The sequence below is a fragment of the Melanotaenia boesemani genome, chromosome 8, assembly GCF_017639745.1.
Source record: "Melanotaenia boesemani isolate fMelBoe1 chromosome 8, fMelBoe1.pri, whole genome shotgun sequence".
Lineage (NCBI taxonomy): Eukaryota > Metazoa > Chordata > Actinopteri > Atheriniformes > Melanotaeniidae > Melanotaenia > Melanotaenia boesemani.
The window spans coordinates 17,532,491-17,554,484 of NC_055689.1; the positions used below are offsets into that span (position 1 = coordinate 17,532,491).

The window sequence follows — 21,994 nt, forward strand, 5'->3', positions numbered from 1 at the left end:
TATTTCCCACTAGGAAGTTGAGTACAAGAGACGATCCAGGCTTAAAAAAAAGCCCAACTATCTGTTGCATGTCCTAAAGAAATCCAATAAAAGCCTGACAGAGGATCTGTTCACTTAAGCCTCATTAGAAATGTTCTCCGTTGATTGGTGGTCATAAAAAAACTGTTCTTAAGGAGGGAAAAGCTGAGGTATGCCAAACCACATCAGAACTGGACTGAAAATTGACTCGTTTTGTGTGAAAACCCTTCTTAGATCCTAGACCAGAACATTTTGAAGCAGCGTGGCATTATCTGGACAGAGAACAGAACAAAAGGCACCCACTATCCAAAGAAAAGCTTTGAAATGCCCCTCAAGAAGCCTGGAGAACAATTCCTAAAGACTACTAAAACAAATTATAAGAAAGCTTGTCTAACAGAGTTCAGGCTGTGTTGAAGTATAAAGGTCACTATAACAAATATTGACTTTCAAGCTGGTTGCACATGATTCAATAAATCACACCTATTTGTTGGAAATATATAAAGAATGGAAGACTTTCACATTCATTTCAGACAGAAGGTAAAGAAAGGTGCAGCAGGAATGAAAAGAATAAAAGTAAAATAATGCTGTTTGAGGAATAAATTATGTAATCTTTTCCAGTAAATCCCCAAATAACATTAAAAACCTGCAAATGAGCATAATATGAGCTTTTGCTCAACATTATTTACAGTGTTTTTAAACAATGTTTCTGCTTAAATTTCTTATTATTGTTATTCATTGCATTTGTTCTTCGATAAATCAGTGGGACTGACCTGGCTGTGTCTGGACTCGCCGTATTTGCCATTGAGGTTGGCCCGGTGGCAGTTCTTGTACCACCAGGCGCCTTTATAAGACAAGGCACAGTTAGTGACAGCAATGTCATTGTCTCTGTCTTTTGTAGAGAAGGGCCGGCCCTGGTGGTAGCTCAGAGAGTCACCTGCAATCAGACAAGCGAGAGATGGAGAGCTTTAACTATAAGCATATGCAGGACAACTGCTCCAAAATGGCTTCAATAGACAACATAACTGAAGCAGAAGAGATGGAGAGACATAAGAGGAAGAGAGAGGAAAGAAATCCTGAAGCAGGCACGATGAATTTACTGTGACAGAGAGGAGTATAATTAGAAACATGGTGGGGTGACAGGTAATTATGGCATATGGTCATGTTGACAGACTGAGAAATACACGGAGAGTGAAAATGCGGAGGAGTGCTGGGTCCGTTTTGAGACACTGGGAAATAGAAAAGGAAGCAAAAGAAAAAAATAATGGTAGAGGAGGAATAGGAGACAGTTTTCATATAAAAATTAGGCTTCACATAGCAAAAAGCTGTCAGTGTTGAATGCATGCATCCACGTACCAGCAGTGCCATTGTATTCTCCTATCCTGAGCTTGTAGAGGTTTCTTGCATCTCCAATGGAGAACTTGTCATAATTGGCATAAACTGATTCCTGTCCATCCCTCATGTCAATCCTAAGCTCGTATCGACCCTGAGCAGCAATCCTTTGGATGTTGTCAAGACCTGCAGAAGAATAATATGTAAAAATACACTTTCAGTTCTGTTTGTGAACATTGTGGTCTAAATTTTGAGCAACACTTGACAATTTGTTTTATTATTATTCTTAAAGTAGGTGATTATGTCTTTGATTTGTTCACACCTTTTAAGGGCTGAACAGGCTTAAAGGGTTAGCATTTATACATAGATATAACTCTAGTATAATATTGCCTCCATTTACACCTGTTGTGACTCATTTACCATATTTTCCAGACTATAAGTCATATTTTTTTCATAGTTTAGCTCCTGCGACTTATAGTTAGGTGTGACTTATATATACACACACATATTTCATATTTAGCATGAAACTTTGTCAGCGGCAGAGCAGGGTTGTACACGCAGGTTATGCTATTGTGTAGTTGAATAACTTGCATAGTAATCAATAAAAATACTGTAGGTTTTCACTGATTATAGGACAGAAGTCTCCATTTGTATGCATATAGAATGCTGAGTAAAAATGAGCCTTTAACCATATAAAAACAATATAAAACACAAGTGCACATAATTTCCAGTTGTTTTTCAGATATTAAATTCAGAGGAATAAAAAAAAAATGTTGATCTCTGACATTTTTCACCAGCAGCTTTTTTGTCTAATAGGTTAGATCTTGATAAGTCCTATAACAGACATCTTTGTCAGCTGCTGTGTATGACTGACACAGTCGAGTGGTGGACACTGCCACCACCAGCCCTCCTGCAAATAAAACGTTACAACTTCCTGAGATATACAGCTTTGCTCACTATCTCAAAGGCAGCAGAAACAAGGCTTGTTTGAACCGTGACAGACGATAACGCCTCACACCAGCGTGAACGAATGAAACTTCCTTCACTATCAGATTACAACAAGCACTCATTTGGAAAAGAACCTCCCTTTCTGCTTAACCTCCAGCAGATGCATCACATGTTCACATTTTCTGAACCAACCCCGGGGATGATTTGAGGAGGGAAAAAATCCTGAAGCACTGATAAGAAGGAAGTAGAGCTTGCAGAAAGCAGAGAAACTAAGTCTGCTGTAATACAGTATGTCAGTGGAAAGCAGATAAAATCTCTGTTACAACCCAGAAGCACTTAGGGTGACAGGGGAAAAGCAATTGTTGTAATAAAATTGTGTTTAACACTCAGTAGTCTCTAATTCCCACTGTATAATATCACAGTATTATCAGCAATTAATCTACCACCCATCATTTTAACTTGTTTTCTTTTTACTGCTTTATTCTAAAGCGTAGCAACTGAAAATGCATCGTGGCACACTGCTGCACTCTTGTACTATTATATCGCTTTTTATTACCCGCCTTTCTCTAACTCTGATGTAGAAACAATGAGGAGGGGATTAAAACAAGAAAGAATGGGATAATGATCACAGAACATACAGCCGCCACCCAAATTATTTCTCCTTTATTACTGTCATCAAACCAGTATTGTTCAGCAGAGGTCAGTGAGAACAGATAACCAAAAAGCAGCTTTAAAAACAGTTGTCCTCCAACTGTTACAGATATTAATGAAAGCTCATCTTCCATAGTCTTCACTGCAAGCCAGTTTAGTGCCTCTTCTTTTCAATTTCAGTGGATTTAATATCAATGTTTATGGTTCCATTTGTGCAGTTTATTGCTACTCTGTGTGCAGAAGCAGTGATTAGCCAAATGTTCCCTGCAATGGTTCCCCAGAGCAACAACAGTGACCGTGTCTCTTGAAAGAAGAGTGACGGTCACTTATAGTGGAGCTGCAGGGACCATCTGTGGGATCATAACGTTTACCCATTTATAAGGATGATAAATTCAAAGGTCACCTCATACACAGATAATAGTGGCACATCAAATACAATAATACATTCTGAGAATGGGTTTTATGATGACAGGCAGCAGCTATCCATAATGATTATGTTCTGCTTGTTAACATGTAACAACACAGATTTGTAGCGATACGCCTTTGCTATTGTAAAGAACAACCACTGAACATTGGCTGAGTTAAGGCATGGTCACAGCTTTACAAAAAGATTTTTGGCTAAGAATCATTTCACTTAAATTTAAAACGAAGAAACCCCGTAAATGTTTGATTTAATTGTATTAAATTTGCATGAGAATTTTTGGTATAAACAAAAAAGAAAATCAAGGAAGTTAGCACCACTTTGTATTGGCAACAAACCATAATGATTTTGCTGTTGTTTTCCATTGTGATAGACTATTACATACATCAATAGGCAAGTGTTTTCCACACCATTGTGGCTGATTTGGTTTAAGGTTCTCTTATCATTTTAGTTTTTGCTTTTGATTGTGACTGCAACTGTAAAATTACATGCTTCCCTTTCATTAGCAGGAGAGCTTGTAGGCTTATATCCCCTCCACCGATGCTGAATTAAGACATTTTGGTAGGATTTTTAATTGTTTGGGATCAAGAGCTGCACACTTCCAAGTCTAAACATATTAATCATTGTGGTAAACTTTTTATCACACTTTTAGTGGCAAGTTTTCTTTAATATGACTAATGTTATTGTTACTTCAACCTTTTCAGTCTCACATTCAAATGTTACACACACGGGCAACGAGAGAACTGACATGAGCATCAAAATGCTTTGTAGGTTTGTAGAGATTTCAAAAGTTGCTGATTATCAAAGGTTTATAGCTTACAAATGTTTGCAGCATCACACAGCATCTCTGCATACACCTATCCTCTGGAAACTCCTCAGCACAAAAAGTTGTCACTCACCTCAACAGTTTTGTAGATCAGTTACACGCCCAAATGGCCACCACAATCTGATATAGGATGAGCCCCCCCCGGTGGGGACGGCTGTCGGTCCCAATAAAACTGCTTAGAAAGGAGACTGAAAAGTCTTCATCTGGCTTCAAAATCTCAATCAGGAGTTTGGAGGAAAAACTGCCAATATGATGGCTTCTGATGGTATTTTTGAGAAACAAGAGATTCTTTGTATCCCAAAGAATCTATTGCTGATGTTTCGGTATCAGACACTACCTTAGATGTTTTCTGCCATGCCCCAACTGATCAGAGCTCTTTTGACAACATGAAGAGGACCTACTAAATGTTAGGGTAGTGGTCTTATCTCTGTTCAGTGTCTTCCTTCATTAGACACCACACAGAGGCTCCTAAATGCCACTGATTACACTTGTAAGATTGTCAGGAAAACTTATTTTTTGTCCAGACAGACAATGGCTTTTATTGTTCTGGTGACTCGCGGCACTCAGTTGCATAACACTCCCCACTTAAATATGTCACTGTTTTGGGGGAAAAAAACAGTTATTTTAAGTAACAAAAATGACTGCATTCTACTCAATGGTTTCATTTCTATGGATTCTAGCTCTCTAGATGCTGGTTCATCTTACGGAGACAGTGGAGCAATTGTGAATGATATTCTTACCATGTAGTGAAGGCTGATTGTTTTTGTGCACAACCATTTTAACAGGCAGGTCATCAGACTAAGAGGACAATTTCATGCTGCCTTCTCAACATTTTGTTCTGTATGCTGAGGCTACTGTACTCCATGCTGACATCTCTTCTGTAATCTGGCATTGTGGGGCTGTTCTTGATGCTCTACACCCTGAGGTTACATTAAGCTGCTTTTATGTACTGAGAGCACAGAATTAAAGCACAAGAAAGAGCGAAAAAAAAAAGAAGAATGGGAGTAGGGAAAGTAGCCTAGGAGGCCGCTAAAAAGTAAAGCAAAATGCTGGAGATGAAGATACCTTTCTATAATGTACTTTCAGAAAAAGTATGAGGTCAGACTATGGCTGATTCAGCTGTTGTGGAAACAGGTCAAATGAAATATGCAGGTATCTTTAGATCACAATGTAGTGGTACAGCCATCAGAAATGTGCTAAATCTGTGTCAGGATGCGTCTATGGGATGCCTTTAGGTGCAACAGAAAAAAAAAAAAAGAAAACAGTCACTGTCACTTTTTCTTTTTTCACAAAATGTTTGATAATTTTATCAGAAGTCCTGTGCTTTAGAAAGTAATCTAATCACGCATTTGCTTCAATATAAATATAGATAAATCAATCATATATACCAATACTATACTATCAGCTACTTTTGAATATCTTTGCTGTTCACAAGAAGCTGACAGTGTTCAATTGAACTCAACAATATAAACTGCAGCTTTAAAAATAACCACCACAAAAACAAATCTGACATTTATTATGATGCTACCTACAGTTCATGATGGATTGGATTTAAATGCAGTATTTACAATCAACTTGTAAAGTAACAGCCTTCCTTCCCATAACGTGGTGATAATGCAATGCCATAAAAATCTCCTGTTATTTATCTTCTTGTATTAGAAAAACAATCCCTCTCAAGGTTTTGACTTAAATGATTAAACATTCATGCATTATTTTCCTTTAATGATTGGCTTCAAAACAATAACACAAAAACTAGCCTGTAAAGAAATATAACTCATTTGCACATTTTGTAATAAACATAATTATTGTGTTTTTTTTAATGAGATCTAGAGGAGAGAGAAAATTATTCAACAGCAAGGACATTCTGTTGTTTGGTATTTGTTTCAGAGTGACGCTAAAAACAATTACTAAGTCATTTCAGGGTGAGATAAGCTTTCACAGAATCCAGTTACAAATGAGATTGAGTTTGTGAAGTCAAGTGCTGAAAGATCAGATGAGCACAAAAAAAAGTAAAAAACATCACAAGAGGTTTTACCACAAGCACAAAGTACTCAAGACATCTTGCCTCCTTGTGAAATAGATATATGTGTTGAAACCAAGTAAAAGAAATGAAACTCTATTGATTGTACACATTTAATCCACCTTAAGTCATAGGGATGGTGTGAAACTAAAGAGGGTAGTGCAGCCTCGAAAAATCTGTAGCAGAGATTGAACAAAATAGATGGTGGCTGCTCAATTTTAGCCATAAAATGCATTTAAAATACACTGGATTTATTGGACAGGATGAAATGAGGCTGCAGCTGACTTTTCCTTAAATCTGAATTAAAGCTCTACAAGTTTTTCTTTTATTTTGTTATCATAGAAACCAATCAGTTATGGACTGGTAAATCTTTAAACTCTTTTTTTTCTCTATGCTCCTTATCTCAGAGTAAGAGACTTACCAAGCCAGAACTCATCCTCTAGATTTCCAAATCCAACGCGATAATCACTCCACTTCCTGGAGAAGTCTGTCAGACCATTCTGACGGCGCTGGAAAACCTGGGTGCCAATATGATGAATGACAACAGTAAAAAAAAAAAAAAAACAAAACAAAACAAAACAAATCAAACAAAAAACACATCAGCTATACAGACTACAAATTCCGACATAGTGTTCTCTGATCCGCATGCAGTCTTATTCAGGAGGATTAGCAACAGTGAAATCCAATTTTTTTCCGACGCATCTTCTTCTATCCTGGGTTTTCTCATTGGATAAAGTTCTATAAAAAGACAGTGTTTTCTTCACAGTGACTTACAATCCAGCCTCCTTCATCTGTGGTCATGTCACAGTACACCTGTACACCCTGGCTCGGATCCCTGTTGATGTAAATGGTGTAGACGCCGCTCAGAGACTCTCCGTTCAGCAGGTGTTGGGCACAGTTCTGAGGTGTTGCAAACAGACGACTCCCTGGAGAGAGGCACAGAATCAGCAACAAAAAGGTTTTAATTGGCTTCTCTTCAACTTGTTTCAGTTTGGAGAATTTAGGATGACGCACACAGATATAATTTCACTCTACAGGACATTTATTTTTACATTTTTTATTCACATATGTACGTACACATCATAGGTAAAATTGCTGTTTTTAATGTGAAATGAGTGATGAACCAGAAATGGATTGGCTCTACGGTATTTAATCATCTTTAACTATTTTCCTTCCATGATTAAATTAAATTCCTAAATTTCCCAGCTTGGGATGAATAAAGTACTTCTATCTATCTATCTATCTATCTATCTATCTATCTATCTATCTATCTATCTATCTATCTATCTATCTATCTATCTATCTATCTATTAAGAGTACATCACAATTTTCATCAAATTTTCCTATTGCAGAAGTCAGCTGTGCTGAATAAAAGCACTAATAAGTGAGCCACCCTGCAGGTGCAGCCTAATGTTAACTCTCTCTACCAGACTGCAGGGTAAAAAGACAAAAATTGTTCCTGACTGTGGGGACTGATAATCATGCCCCATTGTTCTGTTCACTTTAATACATAATTCAGGACACAATCTTGGGCCAAGACTGCTCAACCCATTAGAATCACTTTAGGTCAAATGATACACATTACAAATGATTCCTGTACCTGTAGTAAAAGTAGTGGAAACCACAGCGCTGGTATCAAGTCCTCTTGCAGCCTGGAGCTTGACAGTGTACTCTGTAGTCTCAGCCAATCCTTCTAGTCGAATCCATGTGTCCTCTGCATCAAGGATCAGCTCCTAATGCACAAAGGATCATATTAATTCATGGTAGGGGAGCATTATATAGTATTCTTTTTTTTTTTTTATAATCTCCGCCAAGGTGGAGGTTATATTTGTCTGTCTGTTGGCAATATCACTCAAAAAGCTATGCATGGATTTTGCTAAAATTTTCAGGAAATCTCCAAAATGGAAAAAGTAATTAGATTTTGGGGGGTGAGCCGGATCACTGCCTGGTATACATCGGAGATCTTTGAAATATTCAACAATTTATTCATAATATTTTTTGACTGTTGAGTAACACATTTATTATGATATTACTGTTTAAAAACTACGGTTACGGATAAAAATACTTATCAGACAGTTAAGCTGACGGACAAATTAAGAAACTGCAAAGCAATCAGGAAGCAAATATTTCTATTTTTTTTTATTGTGCTCATTGTATCACAGTATTTTTAGGCTCAACTGAACAATCCAAACTTGTTTATGCATGTTTGTATCTGTGAGTTTGTGTGTTACAGTTTGGCCTGGATACACATTAAATATGAAAAAGAAAGAATGAAATATTCACCCAGTTAAAATGAAAAAAAAAAAAAAAAAAAAAAATCATATTTGCAGCCAATGCGTCTGTGTGAATAATGCAGGGAAGCAGATGGTACATGGTGTCTTTCTGTCTCAAAGGATTTGACATTCTCCAGTGGGGTATTCAGGGTCAAGAAATAATTTTTATTGCAAGTACAGCACTGTCTTATCAAGGTGACTACATACCTTGCTATTGATTGTATTTGTGTGGTTAAGTGGTCAGATGTTTGCCAGATGTGTACTCGTAACAAAACTGATATGTACAATTCGCAAACTCTTCAATAAATGCTAATCAGATAAGAAATTAATCTCACAGCTACAGTGTAAATTATAAAAGCTCATTATCTCGGCTATAGGAGAAGCCGAGTGAAGATCTGTAGGCTTACCGATAGTGTATGTGGATAGATAACAGCTAAGGCATATTTTCTACCAAGCCAGACCTCAAGTACAGACAGCCAGGAAAAAAAAAATCACAAGAGGAGCACTTTAATCTTCGGCTGTGGCTATCAGTGTAGCTCTGTGTTGAGTAGTGTGATGCGTGTTGTTGAACACTATGAATTCAATTTATGATGCTTGTTGCTGCAGCAGCTCACAGCAGTGAACAAACATCTGGATGAACAATAAAATGAAAGAATTTAAAATCTCGATGATCGCTCAGATTATTTTCTTTTTGTCAAAGTTTGGTTAAATAATATTTTGTTTGCAGTTCTAACAAAGTGTAAGAACCACCTAAATTTTACCAGACTTGTGTGATTTTTGATGCAGCTGACCAGCTTGTTTGCAACCTGCAAAGCAAAGCCAGCAGGAACCTTGTTTCAGCCATCCTAAGCACTGTTATTTAAAAAATCTGATGTGTAAGCTGCACAAACACACGGTTTACTCTGGCTGATTCCAGTCTTGCCTCCATCTCTGCCCTCTTATTTTCAAATAGCTGTGCCCAGAGTATTCAGGTAGCAACTTGTCATTTCTAGTTGGCACTGACAGTTGCTTGCTGGTTAAAACACCTAGTAGCAGCAGGCGTTTGCATCTGTCACCAATTAACATCAAATTTGTGAGAAACTTAATGGCATTCCATTATTTTATTGAGGTCTCTGTAGCTGTTGTCTGTCTAATTTAAAAACTGTCTCTGGAGCTGATTGCATCCCATCAGTTTCATTTAGCAGTGTGTCATACGTTCACACTAAGTCCACCCTAATATGAAAATGAATGAACTCACGGTGAGCTCCTTATGAAAAGATAAGAAGTCAATTTCTCTGATGTGGATATTTGTTTGTTCAGAATCAAAAAGTCGAGGGGTTTTAATGTGGCCATGTTTGTTGTTTAAATGCAACGACTAACAGAGATGCTGAAGTGGGTTGTTGTCAGCCAACAACCCTGCAATTATTATTTTAAATTAACCAGTTTGGTTGCATTATGTGCAGATGTGGTTGTGTGATTGGCTAAAGGAGACTTTCTTTTTTTTTTCACAAATTGACACAATCTCTTTAAGTTGAAATGAAATGTCAGTATAACAGCTCCTTTTACCGCTTGGAATTTCTACCTCACTTTCATCTGTTTTAGGAGTGGGCTGACCCACACTCCACACTCCCTCTCTTCCATCGAGTTGCCCTTTATTAAAATGAGTGGCACCCAATAACTCTTCAAGCACATTATTACCATATGACAGAGCATTCAGTAAACAGCCTGAGAGCTATGCGAGTACATAAAGCAATACCCACTCAGACTACCCTCTACCTAACTGATGGAAATAACACCTGAGTGGAAGTTTTTTTCTTAAAAACTTAGATATCACTTATTTACAGTTCCTCTTATATATACAATCTTGTTATAAGTCATGTATTCACCAGCCAGTGTGAAGGTTTGCACTCTTGTGAGAACTGAAGTTTATTATAGTGACGGCAAAGCAGCATACAGGTTATTCAATGAGAAGTAGGAAGATGGAAGCAGGAAGAAAGTAGACTCAAAGTTGGGAGGAGAAGACAAAAGACTGAGTATTTCTACTCTGAACTGAATGTGATGTAGAGTGGAAATATATATATATATATTTATATACATATAGGTTTTAAAATCAGTTGTCATGAAGCTTTTCAGACAGTCAGAAATCTGTTGAAACAAATCTTTGCATATTGAAATCTTATAAAAAGGGACCGTCTGCAGGGTTACCGTCACATTTTCTGTGCGTGAGTGACACCTGATGGTCACCCACACAGCAGTGCCGTACTTACAACGTCAGAGCATTAATGTGTGAGAGAAAGTCTTGTGCTGGATGATCACTTCATCAGTTTGGGTCTCTGTGTGGGGATTTTCACTGCACAGCTCTTACTAATGCGCTTCATTACCATTACTCAGCGACATCAAAACACTTAATCAAAATAAACATTGTCTCTTCTGAGACACATTAAAGTAATACCTCTGTTGGACAGGCAATTTCTTTGTGTAGCTCTCCTGCATGTGTAACAATCCGCAAGTGTGTTCCCTGAGCGTGAGCACGCTTCACATCAAGGGATTATATGACTAAAAGACCAAATTTGAATTAAAGCGCAATAGGTGTGATTATGCATTAATGTTCTTCCTTGAGGAATTCAAATCTATTAGAACAATGTGATTAAAATGCGTTCTTAGAATAAATACCAGAGTGTTTCAATATGTCCTACAATATTTGCAGGGTTTCTGTTTGGAAAGACAGTCTTAAGTTTTAAGTAATAGAAGCACAGCTTCACCAGATATGGAAATGAACCTTAGCTGCAGAAGTTAACAGTCATGGATGTTATGACAGTCTGAGAAAAACTGTATTTAGTGTGCAGAAGACAGAGTGAAACCAGAAAAGGTAGGTAACTTACTTTACGGCTGCCATCAGATGACTTGTAGGTGAGCATGTAGTTGTCAATTTCTGCTACTGGCGGCTGCCATGAAATAAGAGCGCTGCGATGGTTCACCTCACTGGCTGTCAGATTCACTGGTGCATCCATGGCTGCCAAAAAAAGTGTCCATAAAATACTTTTACAATCAGAGTAGTTGCTGCAAAAGAAGCCATGTGGACAATGCAGGCAACATTATAAAAGTCTTATGCGTCATAAATCAAGCAATGTAATGGGATTAGTGGATATTTATGCATATTTGCAAAGTAGGTTTTTCTTTTTCTTTTTTTACATATTAAGATGCTGATTCATCGACTTAATCTAAATGACAGCAAACTTGTTTTTTACATTTAAGTTTTACGTGTGGACTACTGTTTGAGTGGGGTATGGCAAAAGTTTAGTGTGGAAACTGAGAAAAGTACTGCAATCATTGTCATTTAAAATAGCTAAATAATTAAAAAAAAACATTCATGTTTACGCCACATGGCAACAAGTAAACGTTAAATTATTACTCAGGTAATGAGGCAAAAATTTCATAATCGTGTTCATCATGAAAGTTTCTGAACTCTAGACAGTATAAGTTGTTTTTTTTTTGTTTTTTTTACCGAAACAGCACCCTTTTTTTAAATTATTGCTCATAGCATTACTTTATCCTCTCCATTAAAAGAAGTATTTTGTGAGGAGTGATGAGGAGGGATAAATTCTAATTTAAACACTCACAAAACACAAAACTGACTTCACTCTGGTGTTGTGTAGGCTTTCAGGTAATTGAGTCAGTATAAAACACAAGCCAAATCCAACCAGCTGCAACATAATCAGAGCTGCTATAGTCATTAAAATTAGTTTTTAAGGCAGAAATAAACAACAAGGAAATGAGACCTCACTGAATTTCAGGTAATCGGCAGGAGGGTAAAATCTGTCTTTGGCAACTCGCCACATGAAATTATCTGTCTAAACCAAAGTAGACAAATAAATTAATAGATAAATAGCTCAACATTATTTGGGAAAAAAAGGACAGTTTTCAAGGCTACTAAGTCAGTTTTTTTATGTCTGTAGAGACAGAGCAGATGACAGTGTCATTCATTACTCCTTTTAAAAGCCTATTAATAGACTCAAAGTGATGTTAAATTTAATTAGTCTCCATGTCACTACCACTGAAGGCCATCTTTAGAACATGAAACTATTACCAATGTTTCCGCTACTCAAACTACAAGAATGAAGAATAAAATAATGGGACCCACTGTCACATACTTCTTATTTAAAAAAAAAAAAACTGCTACTCCTATTACAACCCATTGCATGATTTTACCATGCTAAATAACTTTATCCAGGGGTAGCCAACATTGGTCCTCAAGGGCCCCAATCCGGCAGGTTTTCCAGATTTTTGTGCTCCAACACACCTGACTTAAACTAACGAGTCATTGTGGAGATCCTTATAGGCTGTTGGATCCATTTAATTTACATTTATAGACATGACGTTACAACCGTAAACTCGGATGTTAACCCCTTAACTCCCGGTAGGAGGGTGCAGGCTGGTTAAGCTTAACAGTCAAGCTAAGAATGCAAAGTTTAGAGAATTTATAGGCCAAAAATCTGGATAATGAAGCACTGAAGGTGCATGGATGGAAGTTATTGTGCATATTGTGAATATTTCTCTCTCCTCACCATCTAGAAGCTGTGAGATTCTAATCCTGCTTTCTGTCTGTTGTATCTGATGCTGATATTCATCACATATTGTTTCTTGTGTGTTTAGAAGGAAGCAGCTTCACAGCTTTAAATTCATCCTGCTGACTTTTTACCTTTTAGCTAGTAAATCCTGAACATTTCATCATACTTTGTCATAAATATGTGATTTTATATACATAAGAAATATATTAACTGTTGCTGATTAAAGAGAAAACAGCTGCTAAATCTGTTTGTTTGTTTATTGCATTTTGTTCATATAGCAGTAGGCCTTTTAAAAGAAAAGTACATTTTGGTGTAACAATCCGATTAATTGCGATTTAAGCGCAACATTTCATTTGAATATCAGAGTGCAGCTCATTGTTTTTTCTTCTAAGCAATTGAAATGGAAAGCAACAGAAGTAATAAACACAATCTTCTAGCATATATATTACGAGGGTATTTCCATCAGGTGGTTAAGATCTCTCCATCAGTAATCTGAACAGGACCCCAGAGGACTAAGTAAAAAGAACAGTGCAGCACTTTTCCATGTTCAGTAGGACACATATCACGGCCTCAAAAGCATTCAAGCTCTCGATCAGTAAGCCCACCCAAGTTTTTCTGCACATTACATCAGCCAACTATATTCTTCGTCTCATTACAGCTTCGAACAAGACTTGATTATAGTGACTTTGTTGATTCTTAAACCACATTAAAAGGAGACTCACCTCAATTTCCCCACCTTACATCACCCTTTTTGAGTTGACATCGCGTCTACCGACATGGCAGCAGAATCACTGACATCCTGTAACCTCATTTTAGTGTATGATAGAAAATAGATGACCCTGTATTTGGAAAATCTCTTTCCTGGAGTTACATCATGACTTTGGGGCACGTCATCAGCCAATCATCCAACAGCGCTCAGTGCGAAAGAGGCAGCGACAATGAAACAAATGAGGTGAAATTCAAAGACTCCCGTTTTGTGAATATGGAATGAAGATATCAACTACAGTGTTGATATCTTTTTGTCTTTTGTCTGTAGCTCTGATCCCCTACCTTGAATTAAAGTGGAACTTTTTTACATAATCTAACCGTCAGCTGAACCCAGGCCTCATGAAACTGAATACAAAGAAATCGACAACACTGACTTTCCACACCCTGGCCAGCTAAATCTTTGGCTGTGTACAAATGGAATGATCAATGACAGCTCTGTAACTAACTGTATGAGTCCGCATTGACACCTTTCTGAAAGATGTAGGGTACATTCTCTCACCATTGAAGGCAGATCCTCACTGTGTGATGGCAGGATTGCGAAAATCAAAGAGTGTCTGAGAGTGAAAGAGTCAGCATAAAAGTTCCCAAGATAAAAGCCTCACTCTGCAGATTGGGGTAAAGCCTATAGTGAGAGTATTCATCTCCAGTGATTACCCATCTTTACTGCCATCCTCTGCATCTTATATCTGCATTTCCTCCTCATTTAGAATGATTGTGTCCCACATCCTCCCGTGGTGCTCCTCACTTCCACTCTCTTGTCTCTCATTCTTTACTATTACTTTGCCTAACTCCTCTTCCTTCTTATGTGACAGGCTGCCAATCTAACCAGATGTGCCAGAGAGCGAGCAGAGATTATCGTTTGCTTTTATCATCCCTTTGTCTTGATGGACAATGCTGGTGGATTATTTCTGCATAAGGACAGCCCTCTTCATCCTTCCCTTCTCGTCATTCACCAATTATGTCTGTCACCTTGTCATTGTCCTTTTCATGCGCTCCACCAGTTAACCCTTTCCATGGAGAGCAGGTGAGCAGGTGTTGACACTTTTTCTGGCAGCTCTGACACTCGTCAGATGAGTAGGTCTGAACAATGAAATGGAGATGAATAAATCTGGCAGCACTGACTTATTAACACATATAAACTATTTTAGAGGAAAAATAAATAGGCATCAAGCAGCAGATTGGATGGCTGCATCGTGTGGATTCAAGACAAGATGAGGGAAGTTTTTCTTTTAGAGGAGAAGCATCTTTGCCTTTTTGCAAGTAAATAGTGATGTCTAGATGATGGATGGGATTCCTTTGTTTTTCTGACAGATAATCGAATGTAACCAAATGCTATTTGATTGAATCTCACTGATGGAATAATGATGGTCAGGTAAATCGTGTTATCATCCTCAATTTGACTGGCTTTTACAGCAGAAATACCAAATGCTTTCTAACAAAGTTCCTCCTTAAACAAAAATATACATTTTTATTTGTGCTGGGCAACGACAAATTTTTTTTTAATCGTGATTAATTGCATTGTTACACATAAAATGTCTCTTTCCTTTAAAAGAAGGCCTACGCCTATATAAAGAAAATGCTGTAAATTTTGGTTTACTAACACTACATCTGGGTCTCCAACCAGCGACTCTGGAGCTGCAAGTGTCTCTCTGGACCTCTCCACTATGCCTCTAAATATGTGGCTAAAATATTTTTTTAAATCTATCTTTCTTGTCATTAGGTTGGAAACCAGGGACTTTTTTTTCTTTTACATCATTTTCCACAAATATCTACATCCCTTAGAAGAAAGTCTGTTTATCCTCTTTTTATAAAGGTTTTATGTTGTTCTTTATTTTAAGACCTAAAAATGGAAATAAAAATGTGGTTCTTCAAAAATAACAAATATCCTTTGGTGGCTCTTCATTAAAAATATATCTATTAAGTTGCCTTTTTGCGTCTCTAAAGGAGTTTTATTTAGCTGGCTGAGGGAAAAATGGCTCTTTGGATTGGAAAGGCTGCAGACCCCTGCACTAAACACATAAACAAATTTAGCATCAGTTTTCTCTTTAAACAGCAACAGTTAAAATATTTCTTCATATATATTTATAAAGGGATTAAATGTTCAGGATTTACTAACTAAAGGGTAAAAAGTCAGCAGGATTAATTTAAAGTTGTGAAGCTGCTTCCTTCTAAACACAGAAGGAATAATATCTGATGAATATTAGCATCAGGTGAACAGACAGAAAGCAGGATGAGAAGCTTCTAGATGGTGAGGAGAGAGAAATGTTCACTATATGCACAATACAGCAATAGCACCTTTAGTGCTTCATTATCCAGATTTTTGGCCTATAAATTCTCTTTAATTTAACTTTAATTTTTAGCTTGACTGCATCTGCACAAAGCTCACATCTCACAGATTCCACAGCTGGAAGTTTCATCTTAGCATGACCAAGATTCACTGAACCAGAGGCAGAAGAAGACCCGATTTATGCTTTACACTTGTAAAAATCAGAAAGCATGTCTTACCTTTGTTGTCTTGCATAAATTAAAACCACATCTATTAAAAAATAAATAAACAAATAAATTAAAAGTTTCTCATTGTCTTTTGGGAGCAGTTTCCTGTCCAGAAATCATGATGTTCTGCCCATCTGCATGGGTTTTGACAAAGAGAAACGTCGCTTCTTCTACATGTTTCTCAAGTTCCAGACAGAAACGTTCATTCTAATAAACCCGCTCTCTTCTAATTACATCAGACGCACCGTTGCAGCAGGGAAGGGAGACAGGGACGCCATGTTTCTGTCATCAAAGCCAGCAAGGGAAAAAAAAAAACTTAACGCATGATTAAAAATGTTAACGGCGTTAATAAAGCCTTGCGTTAATAAAGCATTGCGTTAATAAAGCATTGCGTTAACGCGTTAACGGGCCCAGCACTAATTTTTATACATAAAATCAAACTATGCATAAAGGTACAGACAGATCTAGTGACCTACAACATGGAAGTCAAACACTTTGAACAACAGGCAGCAAGTTCTGCCCATACCTCCTTAGCAAACTTATGTTTATCGAATGTAAGTCTTTTACAAAGCAAAGCAAAAACAAATACTGTAATAACATGGACTTAGGAAAATGGAAAAGTACTTTATTCATCCCAGGGGAAATTGGAATGTTTACAGCCTACAACATATCACACATAAGTGGGCACCCTGCATCGACTTACAGTGAAAAGCATACAAACATACTTGTGAACATGTCTCAGGTTAGTTATATTTTAGTAGTTTTTTCCTGTGTTGCACTATAGTGGCAGTGGCAACATGGCAGCTTTTGTTGGTTAAATACACTGACGGCCCTTTGGGTGTGACGAACGTGACATTAATTAATTTTTTTTCTTTCCTTGAAAAAATAATTAATAATGCCTTCGAAAACTTTTAAATATTCTTTTCTTTAAACTATATATATATGTGTGTGTGTGTGTGTGTGTGTGTGTGTGTGTGTGTGTGTGTGTGTAAATAAACTAAAATTCAAATAATTACATACAGGAATTCTTTTGTTATTTATTTGCTATTAGCACATTTTGGCCTTAACATGTAGTTATTACTCTGTTCTACTAAAATAAAACTATTTTGGACACGTGAAAATTCCTAATTACCTAATTACCTAATTACTTTAAAAAAAACAAGGAGATTATTATTATTTTTCCTGCACAATGCATTCTGGGAAATTACATAAAAGGGTTGTGCTCTAGAATACATAGTAAGTAATAATGAAATGTCCTGTCTAATGTATGGTCCAGGTCTGTGCCTGGAAACACAACAAACAATTCTCTAGACCGCTTTGATTTTTTCCACCAATTTTGTCGAGACAGTTGTGTGTCTTCCCTCATTGTAATTTAATCAGGCACAGGTGGAATTTTGTCAAATTCAAGAAATATTGCAAAGGGCCACTTAAAGGATTTAAAGATTTTATAGCCACTGCATAAACTATCATTGGCACAGACTTAAATAATCTGCAAGTTTTCAAAAGTATATTAAACTCTCATGAATTCATTAATGGCCTGAAGAAGAAAGATTATGGTTCTGTAGCCGCTGCATTTAACACTTGATAAACAACCATCGATGTGGACTGTGTGGAATCGCCTGAAGCAACGATCTCTACTGCTTGAAAAACCAAACCTACTACTCAACAAGCGGGCTCAGATACATCTGAGGGAAAAAGTTCTGGTATTGCAGCCTACAGGCTTACAAAGACACCAGCAACAAAATCAATTATTTTCCACCCTTAAAGCTTAAATATCAGCCTTTGGGGGAGCCAAGCTGTCTTAATCTGTACTCAGCTCTTCAGGCATGGAGGCCAGACAACAAAACCACTCTTAGCTGTGGCTAAGAAGCTTGGAGTACAAAGAGCCCTACCACTACCAAAATATACAACTGAAAGGGTGAAGCTCATCTTTTATTTTCCTCTCAGTCTCTGCACTGTGTCAATTCCACAGAAAAAAAAAAAGTTAAAACTAGACAGAATAGAAGTTTTGCAGACCTTTTAGCTCAGATATCTCTTCTTGGCATTCACAAATACGTTGCTATGTACACTCACCAGAAAAAATACAACTCATCTCCAGATGTTTTTCTTTGATGTCTGAAGAACAAATATTAAGTATGTAAATTCAAAGATTATATGCACAGAATAGGGTGGTACTATTTTAGAATGCACACGCATTCCTAGGGTTAATTTGGAATAATCAGTTAACCTACCTTGCATGCTTTTGGTCTGTGTGAGGAACCTAGATAATCTAAAGAGAACCCATGCATGCACAGGGAAAAAATACAAAGAACCTGAGACCCGAACCCAGGATTTTCAGGCTGTGAGACAGCAATGCTAACCCCAACCAAAATCTCTGCATCCATGCTCTCATACCTTATTAGTTTTTTTATCCCATGATAAGTACATCTCTGCCTCAGTGCAGCACGGTAGCTCTGGTCTGTCTTTGAGGATATAAACTACTCTGCTGACTGAAAAGTTTTTTGTTTTTTTTTCTGCAGAAGCTTAGACAAAGCTAAGTTTACAGAGCTGCAACTCAGCTATAGCGGAACAATTCCTTCATCCCGACTGTCCTGTCAATAAAGCAGCTAATATAAATGAGGTCAGCTGGTGGTGAAACAAGCAAGATTTTCCAAATCACAGTGAGTTTTCAAAATATTTAAACCTTTGCATTTAAATACCATCAGAATGAGTAAAGTAAAGTAAAAGCTGTTCACTGGTAGGTATAAAGAATACAATCGTGAATAAGATAAGGAATTGTGAGTTTTACAGCAGATTTGCAGTAGAACAAGTTGTAATAATGCTGGGTGAAGTGCAATGCAGGACAAAAACCCTATTAAGTTTAAGCACATCTCAGCCAATAATTATTTTTGTCTGAAATCTGTTAACCACATTCATATCCGAGTAAAATGTGGCTGATTAATTTCCAACTTTGTGATAAATTTAGCAGTGATGTTTCTGTTAACTTTGTTTACTTATTTATTATTTACTCTTCCATGAATGTAAACCAATAATAGCTGTTACTTTTTACAGTAGGAAGGATAAAAAAATATCCATTATCATCTTTTTTTTGTAGGGCTGGGTTTAAAGAAAATCTATTTCAAACTTTATTTATAAAGCTCTTTTCATGCCAAAGGCAACACAAAGTGCTTTTTATTTTTTGCATATTTCAATTATTGCATGTTAAATAACAAGACAAGCCTTTACAAACAGAAATTAAAAAACACTCATTAAGATCTTTCACACAGTCGCACACACACACAAAGCATATATATATATATATATATATATATATATATATATATACACATATATATTGTTGTTTGATTTTGAGTAGTTTGATTTGTCAGTTCTTTTTTGGTAGTTCTTTCTGTAATAGGTAAACTAACCGTTAGGTTCTATGCCTCTTTGTATAGTTTAATGTTAGTATTTGTTAACCCCATCATGTGTTCAGACTGGTCTGATCAGCCAGTATTTAAGTTTGCCTTTATTTCCTGTTTCTTAGGCAAGTTGGGTTTCTTTTTGTTAAGTGTTAACTCTAATTTACCGTTATAACTTTGGTTTAGTTTTGTTCATTTGATGCCTTTTAAGGGCACACAGGAGTATTTTTGGAAAAATAAAACCTGTCCTTTTTGAAGCCACCTGTGTTCCTTGTTCTTCACCAGCTCGGTCCCTCAGCTTTCAATCAATCAATGTAGCACGAAGATTTTGTGCCGCTGCACCTGCTAAATATATATATAGGTTTTAACATCAGTTCCAGGGCATGAATCCTGATAACTCTAATGACAGGCAATAAATAAATGAACCAGTTTGTAGAAGCAGAACTTATTTGCTTGCCTGTTCAGTTCTTCTAATTAGCAAAATTCACACTTGTTCTTCACCAGGTGTTTGGTCTCATTTAGTTTATTTTTTATGTCCCTGTGTGCTCATAGTTACAACAAAGACTTTGTGCAAAAAGATGCTTATCATGCAGAAACTACACCAATCACCTCAGTAATCAGTCTTATTACTCATTATCTCCCATTAGTGAAGTAACTCTTTGTAGCAGCTTCCTTATGTTTTTATTTTCTTTTCTCATTACAACTAACCAGCAAACTACCAGCTATGGGAAAAGAGAGAAATACATGAGTGTAATTAATATAAAAAAAGATAAAGGCATTGGGGATGCACCCACTGTGAAATTCTGAGCTGATGCTCAAACTAAAGTTACAGTCCTTACAGTTTCAGGGGACAGTCAAAGCAGTGGTGATTGACACACTGGTTGTATATCATCTTATCTAAAGCACATTTCTGTTGTCAGTGTTAAACTATAATTATGCGATGGGACATGTGCATCAGCAGTGTGATGTCACTGCTCTTGATCATAAGCAATGGTTGGAAAATTCTTCATTAACATACAGTTTTTATGGTAAATGAAACTGTGCACCGGCAGGACTCTGCTGCAAACACAGCGTGAACATTTGAATTCCAAACAGAAAGGCTTAAGTCAGGCCTAGAAGAGCATCCTGCTGTGAGGCGACAGCACTAACCACCCAGTCACTGCGCCACCAACTGTGCTGAGGCCTGCTGAATAAAATGTGTACATACGTGTTTGGAGGTTGGTGATAACAGTGCCACTTGTGAGGGGGCCTTTGGTAGCATAGAGGGCTACAGAGTAGGTGGTGCTTGGCTTGAGGTTGGACAGCTGGTGCTCCTGCTTGTTGCCTTCCACCAGGAAGGTATCAGCTGTCACTGGAAAGCAGAAATAAAAGGTACACCTGATTTAAATATTTACCACATTTACATCATCCCACTCACCTTTTAGCTTTGTCTAAGTAGATTATTTTGTTTCTCTTTGAAAATGCGCCACAGCATAGGAAATTGAATATTTAAATCTCAAAGTCTGCACAGCTGGACCACCTGTGGGGGTTTTCTTTCAAGTCAGAGGATTTCTACAACAATTATGCCTCTGGGCAAAAAATGCTTTTGTGTGTAGCTCTGAAAAAATGAGCTACACTGTCAACATGTTTTGAACTGAAATATAACTAAGTGCTTGATAATCACCTGAAATAAAAGAGAAAGAAATCATGTCTCTTTAGTGGTCTTATTCCATGAATCATAATTATTCCCGTGACAATTACATCTCTTGGGAACATTGAGAGAACAGACAATTTTGATCACTAATCTTAAGTCTGAGTCAGTCTCTGAAGTGATTGTTGAACATGACTGTGAGACATCAGACTGAGTAGAGAAGACATATGTAGTGTATATGTACCGAAGTGTCCATAAGCTCACACACAAAGCTTCCATGTATTAGGAAGTAAAAAAAAAAATCCCTATATGAAGTACAACATACCTAATAATACATTTATTTATGAACAAATGTGCTAATAAGTACAGCCTAAAAAACAAATGATGGTACACTTTATTTTTACTGTGTATATGTATGAACTTCATGTTGATTCTAGAAATGATCTATAATCCATCATTCACCATGAAGATAGATTTAACCATGATTGTTGGGAAATCATGAGGGGATTGTTACTAACACAAATCTACTTTTTTTTGCAGTACTATACTCAGTGGAGTATTTAGCTATTGACATGGGTTGAATACATAAACATTTAAAGGAATTTTTTTCAGAACTGAAGCTGCAGTTCCCCAAACTGAGGCTGGTTTCTGAATATATGAGTCCAGAATTCA

General features: G+C 37.0%; 1 protein-coding gene across 5 annotated transcripts in view; it reads right to left on the bottom strand.

The window, feature by feature from the left end:
- Nucleotides 1–21,994, bottom strand: part of tnr (tenascin R (restrictin, janusin)) — a 174,927-nt gene that overhangs the window by 4,817 nt on the left and 148,116 nt on the right. For all 5 annotated transcript variants that reach the window (XM_041993317.1, XM_041993320.1, XM_041993318.1 and 2 more), the window contains 7 exons: nucleotides 20,900–21,043; nucleotides 11,348–11,478; nucleotides 7,814–7,946; nucleotides 6,988–7,139; nucleotides 6,635–6,731; nucleotides 1,372–1,533; nucleotides 789–952 (listed from right to left, as the gene is read on the bottom strand). In XM_041993317.1, coding sequence (XP_041849251.1) covers nucleotides 789–952; nucleotides 1,372–1,533; nucleotides 6,635–6,731; nucleotides 6,988–7,139; nucleotides 7,814–7,946; nucleotides 11,348–11,478; nucleotides 20,900–21,043 — 983 coding nt within the window. The remainder of the gene's footprint in view (nucleotides 1–788; nucleotides 953–1,371; nucleotides 1,534–6,634; nucleotides 6,732–6,987; nucleotides 7,140–7,813; nucleotides 7,947–11,347; nucleotides 11,479–20,899; nucleotides 21,044–21,994) is intronic.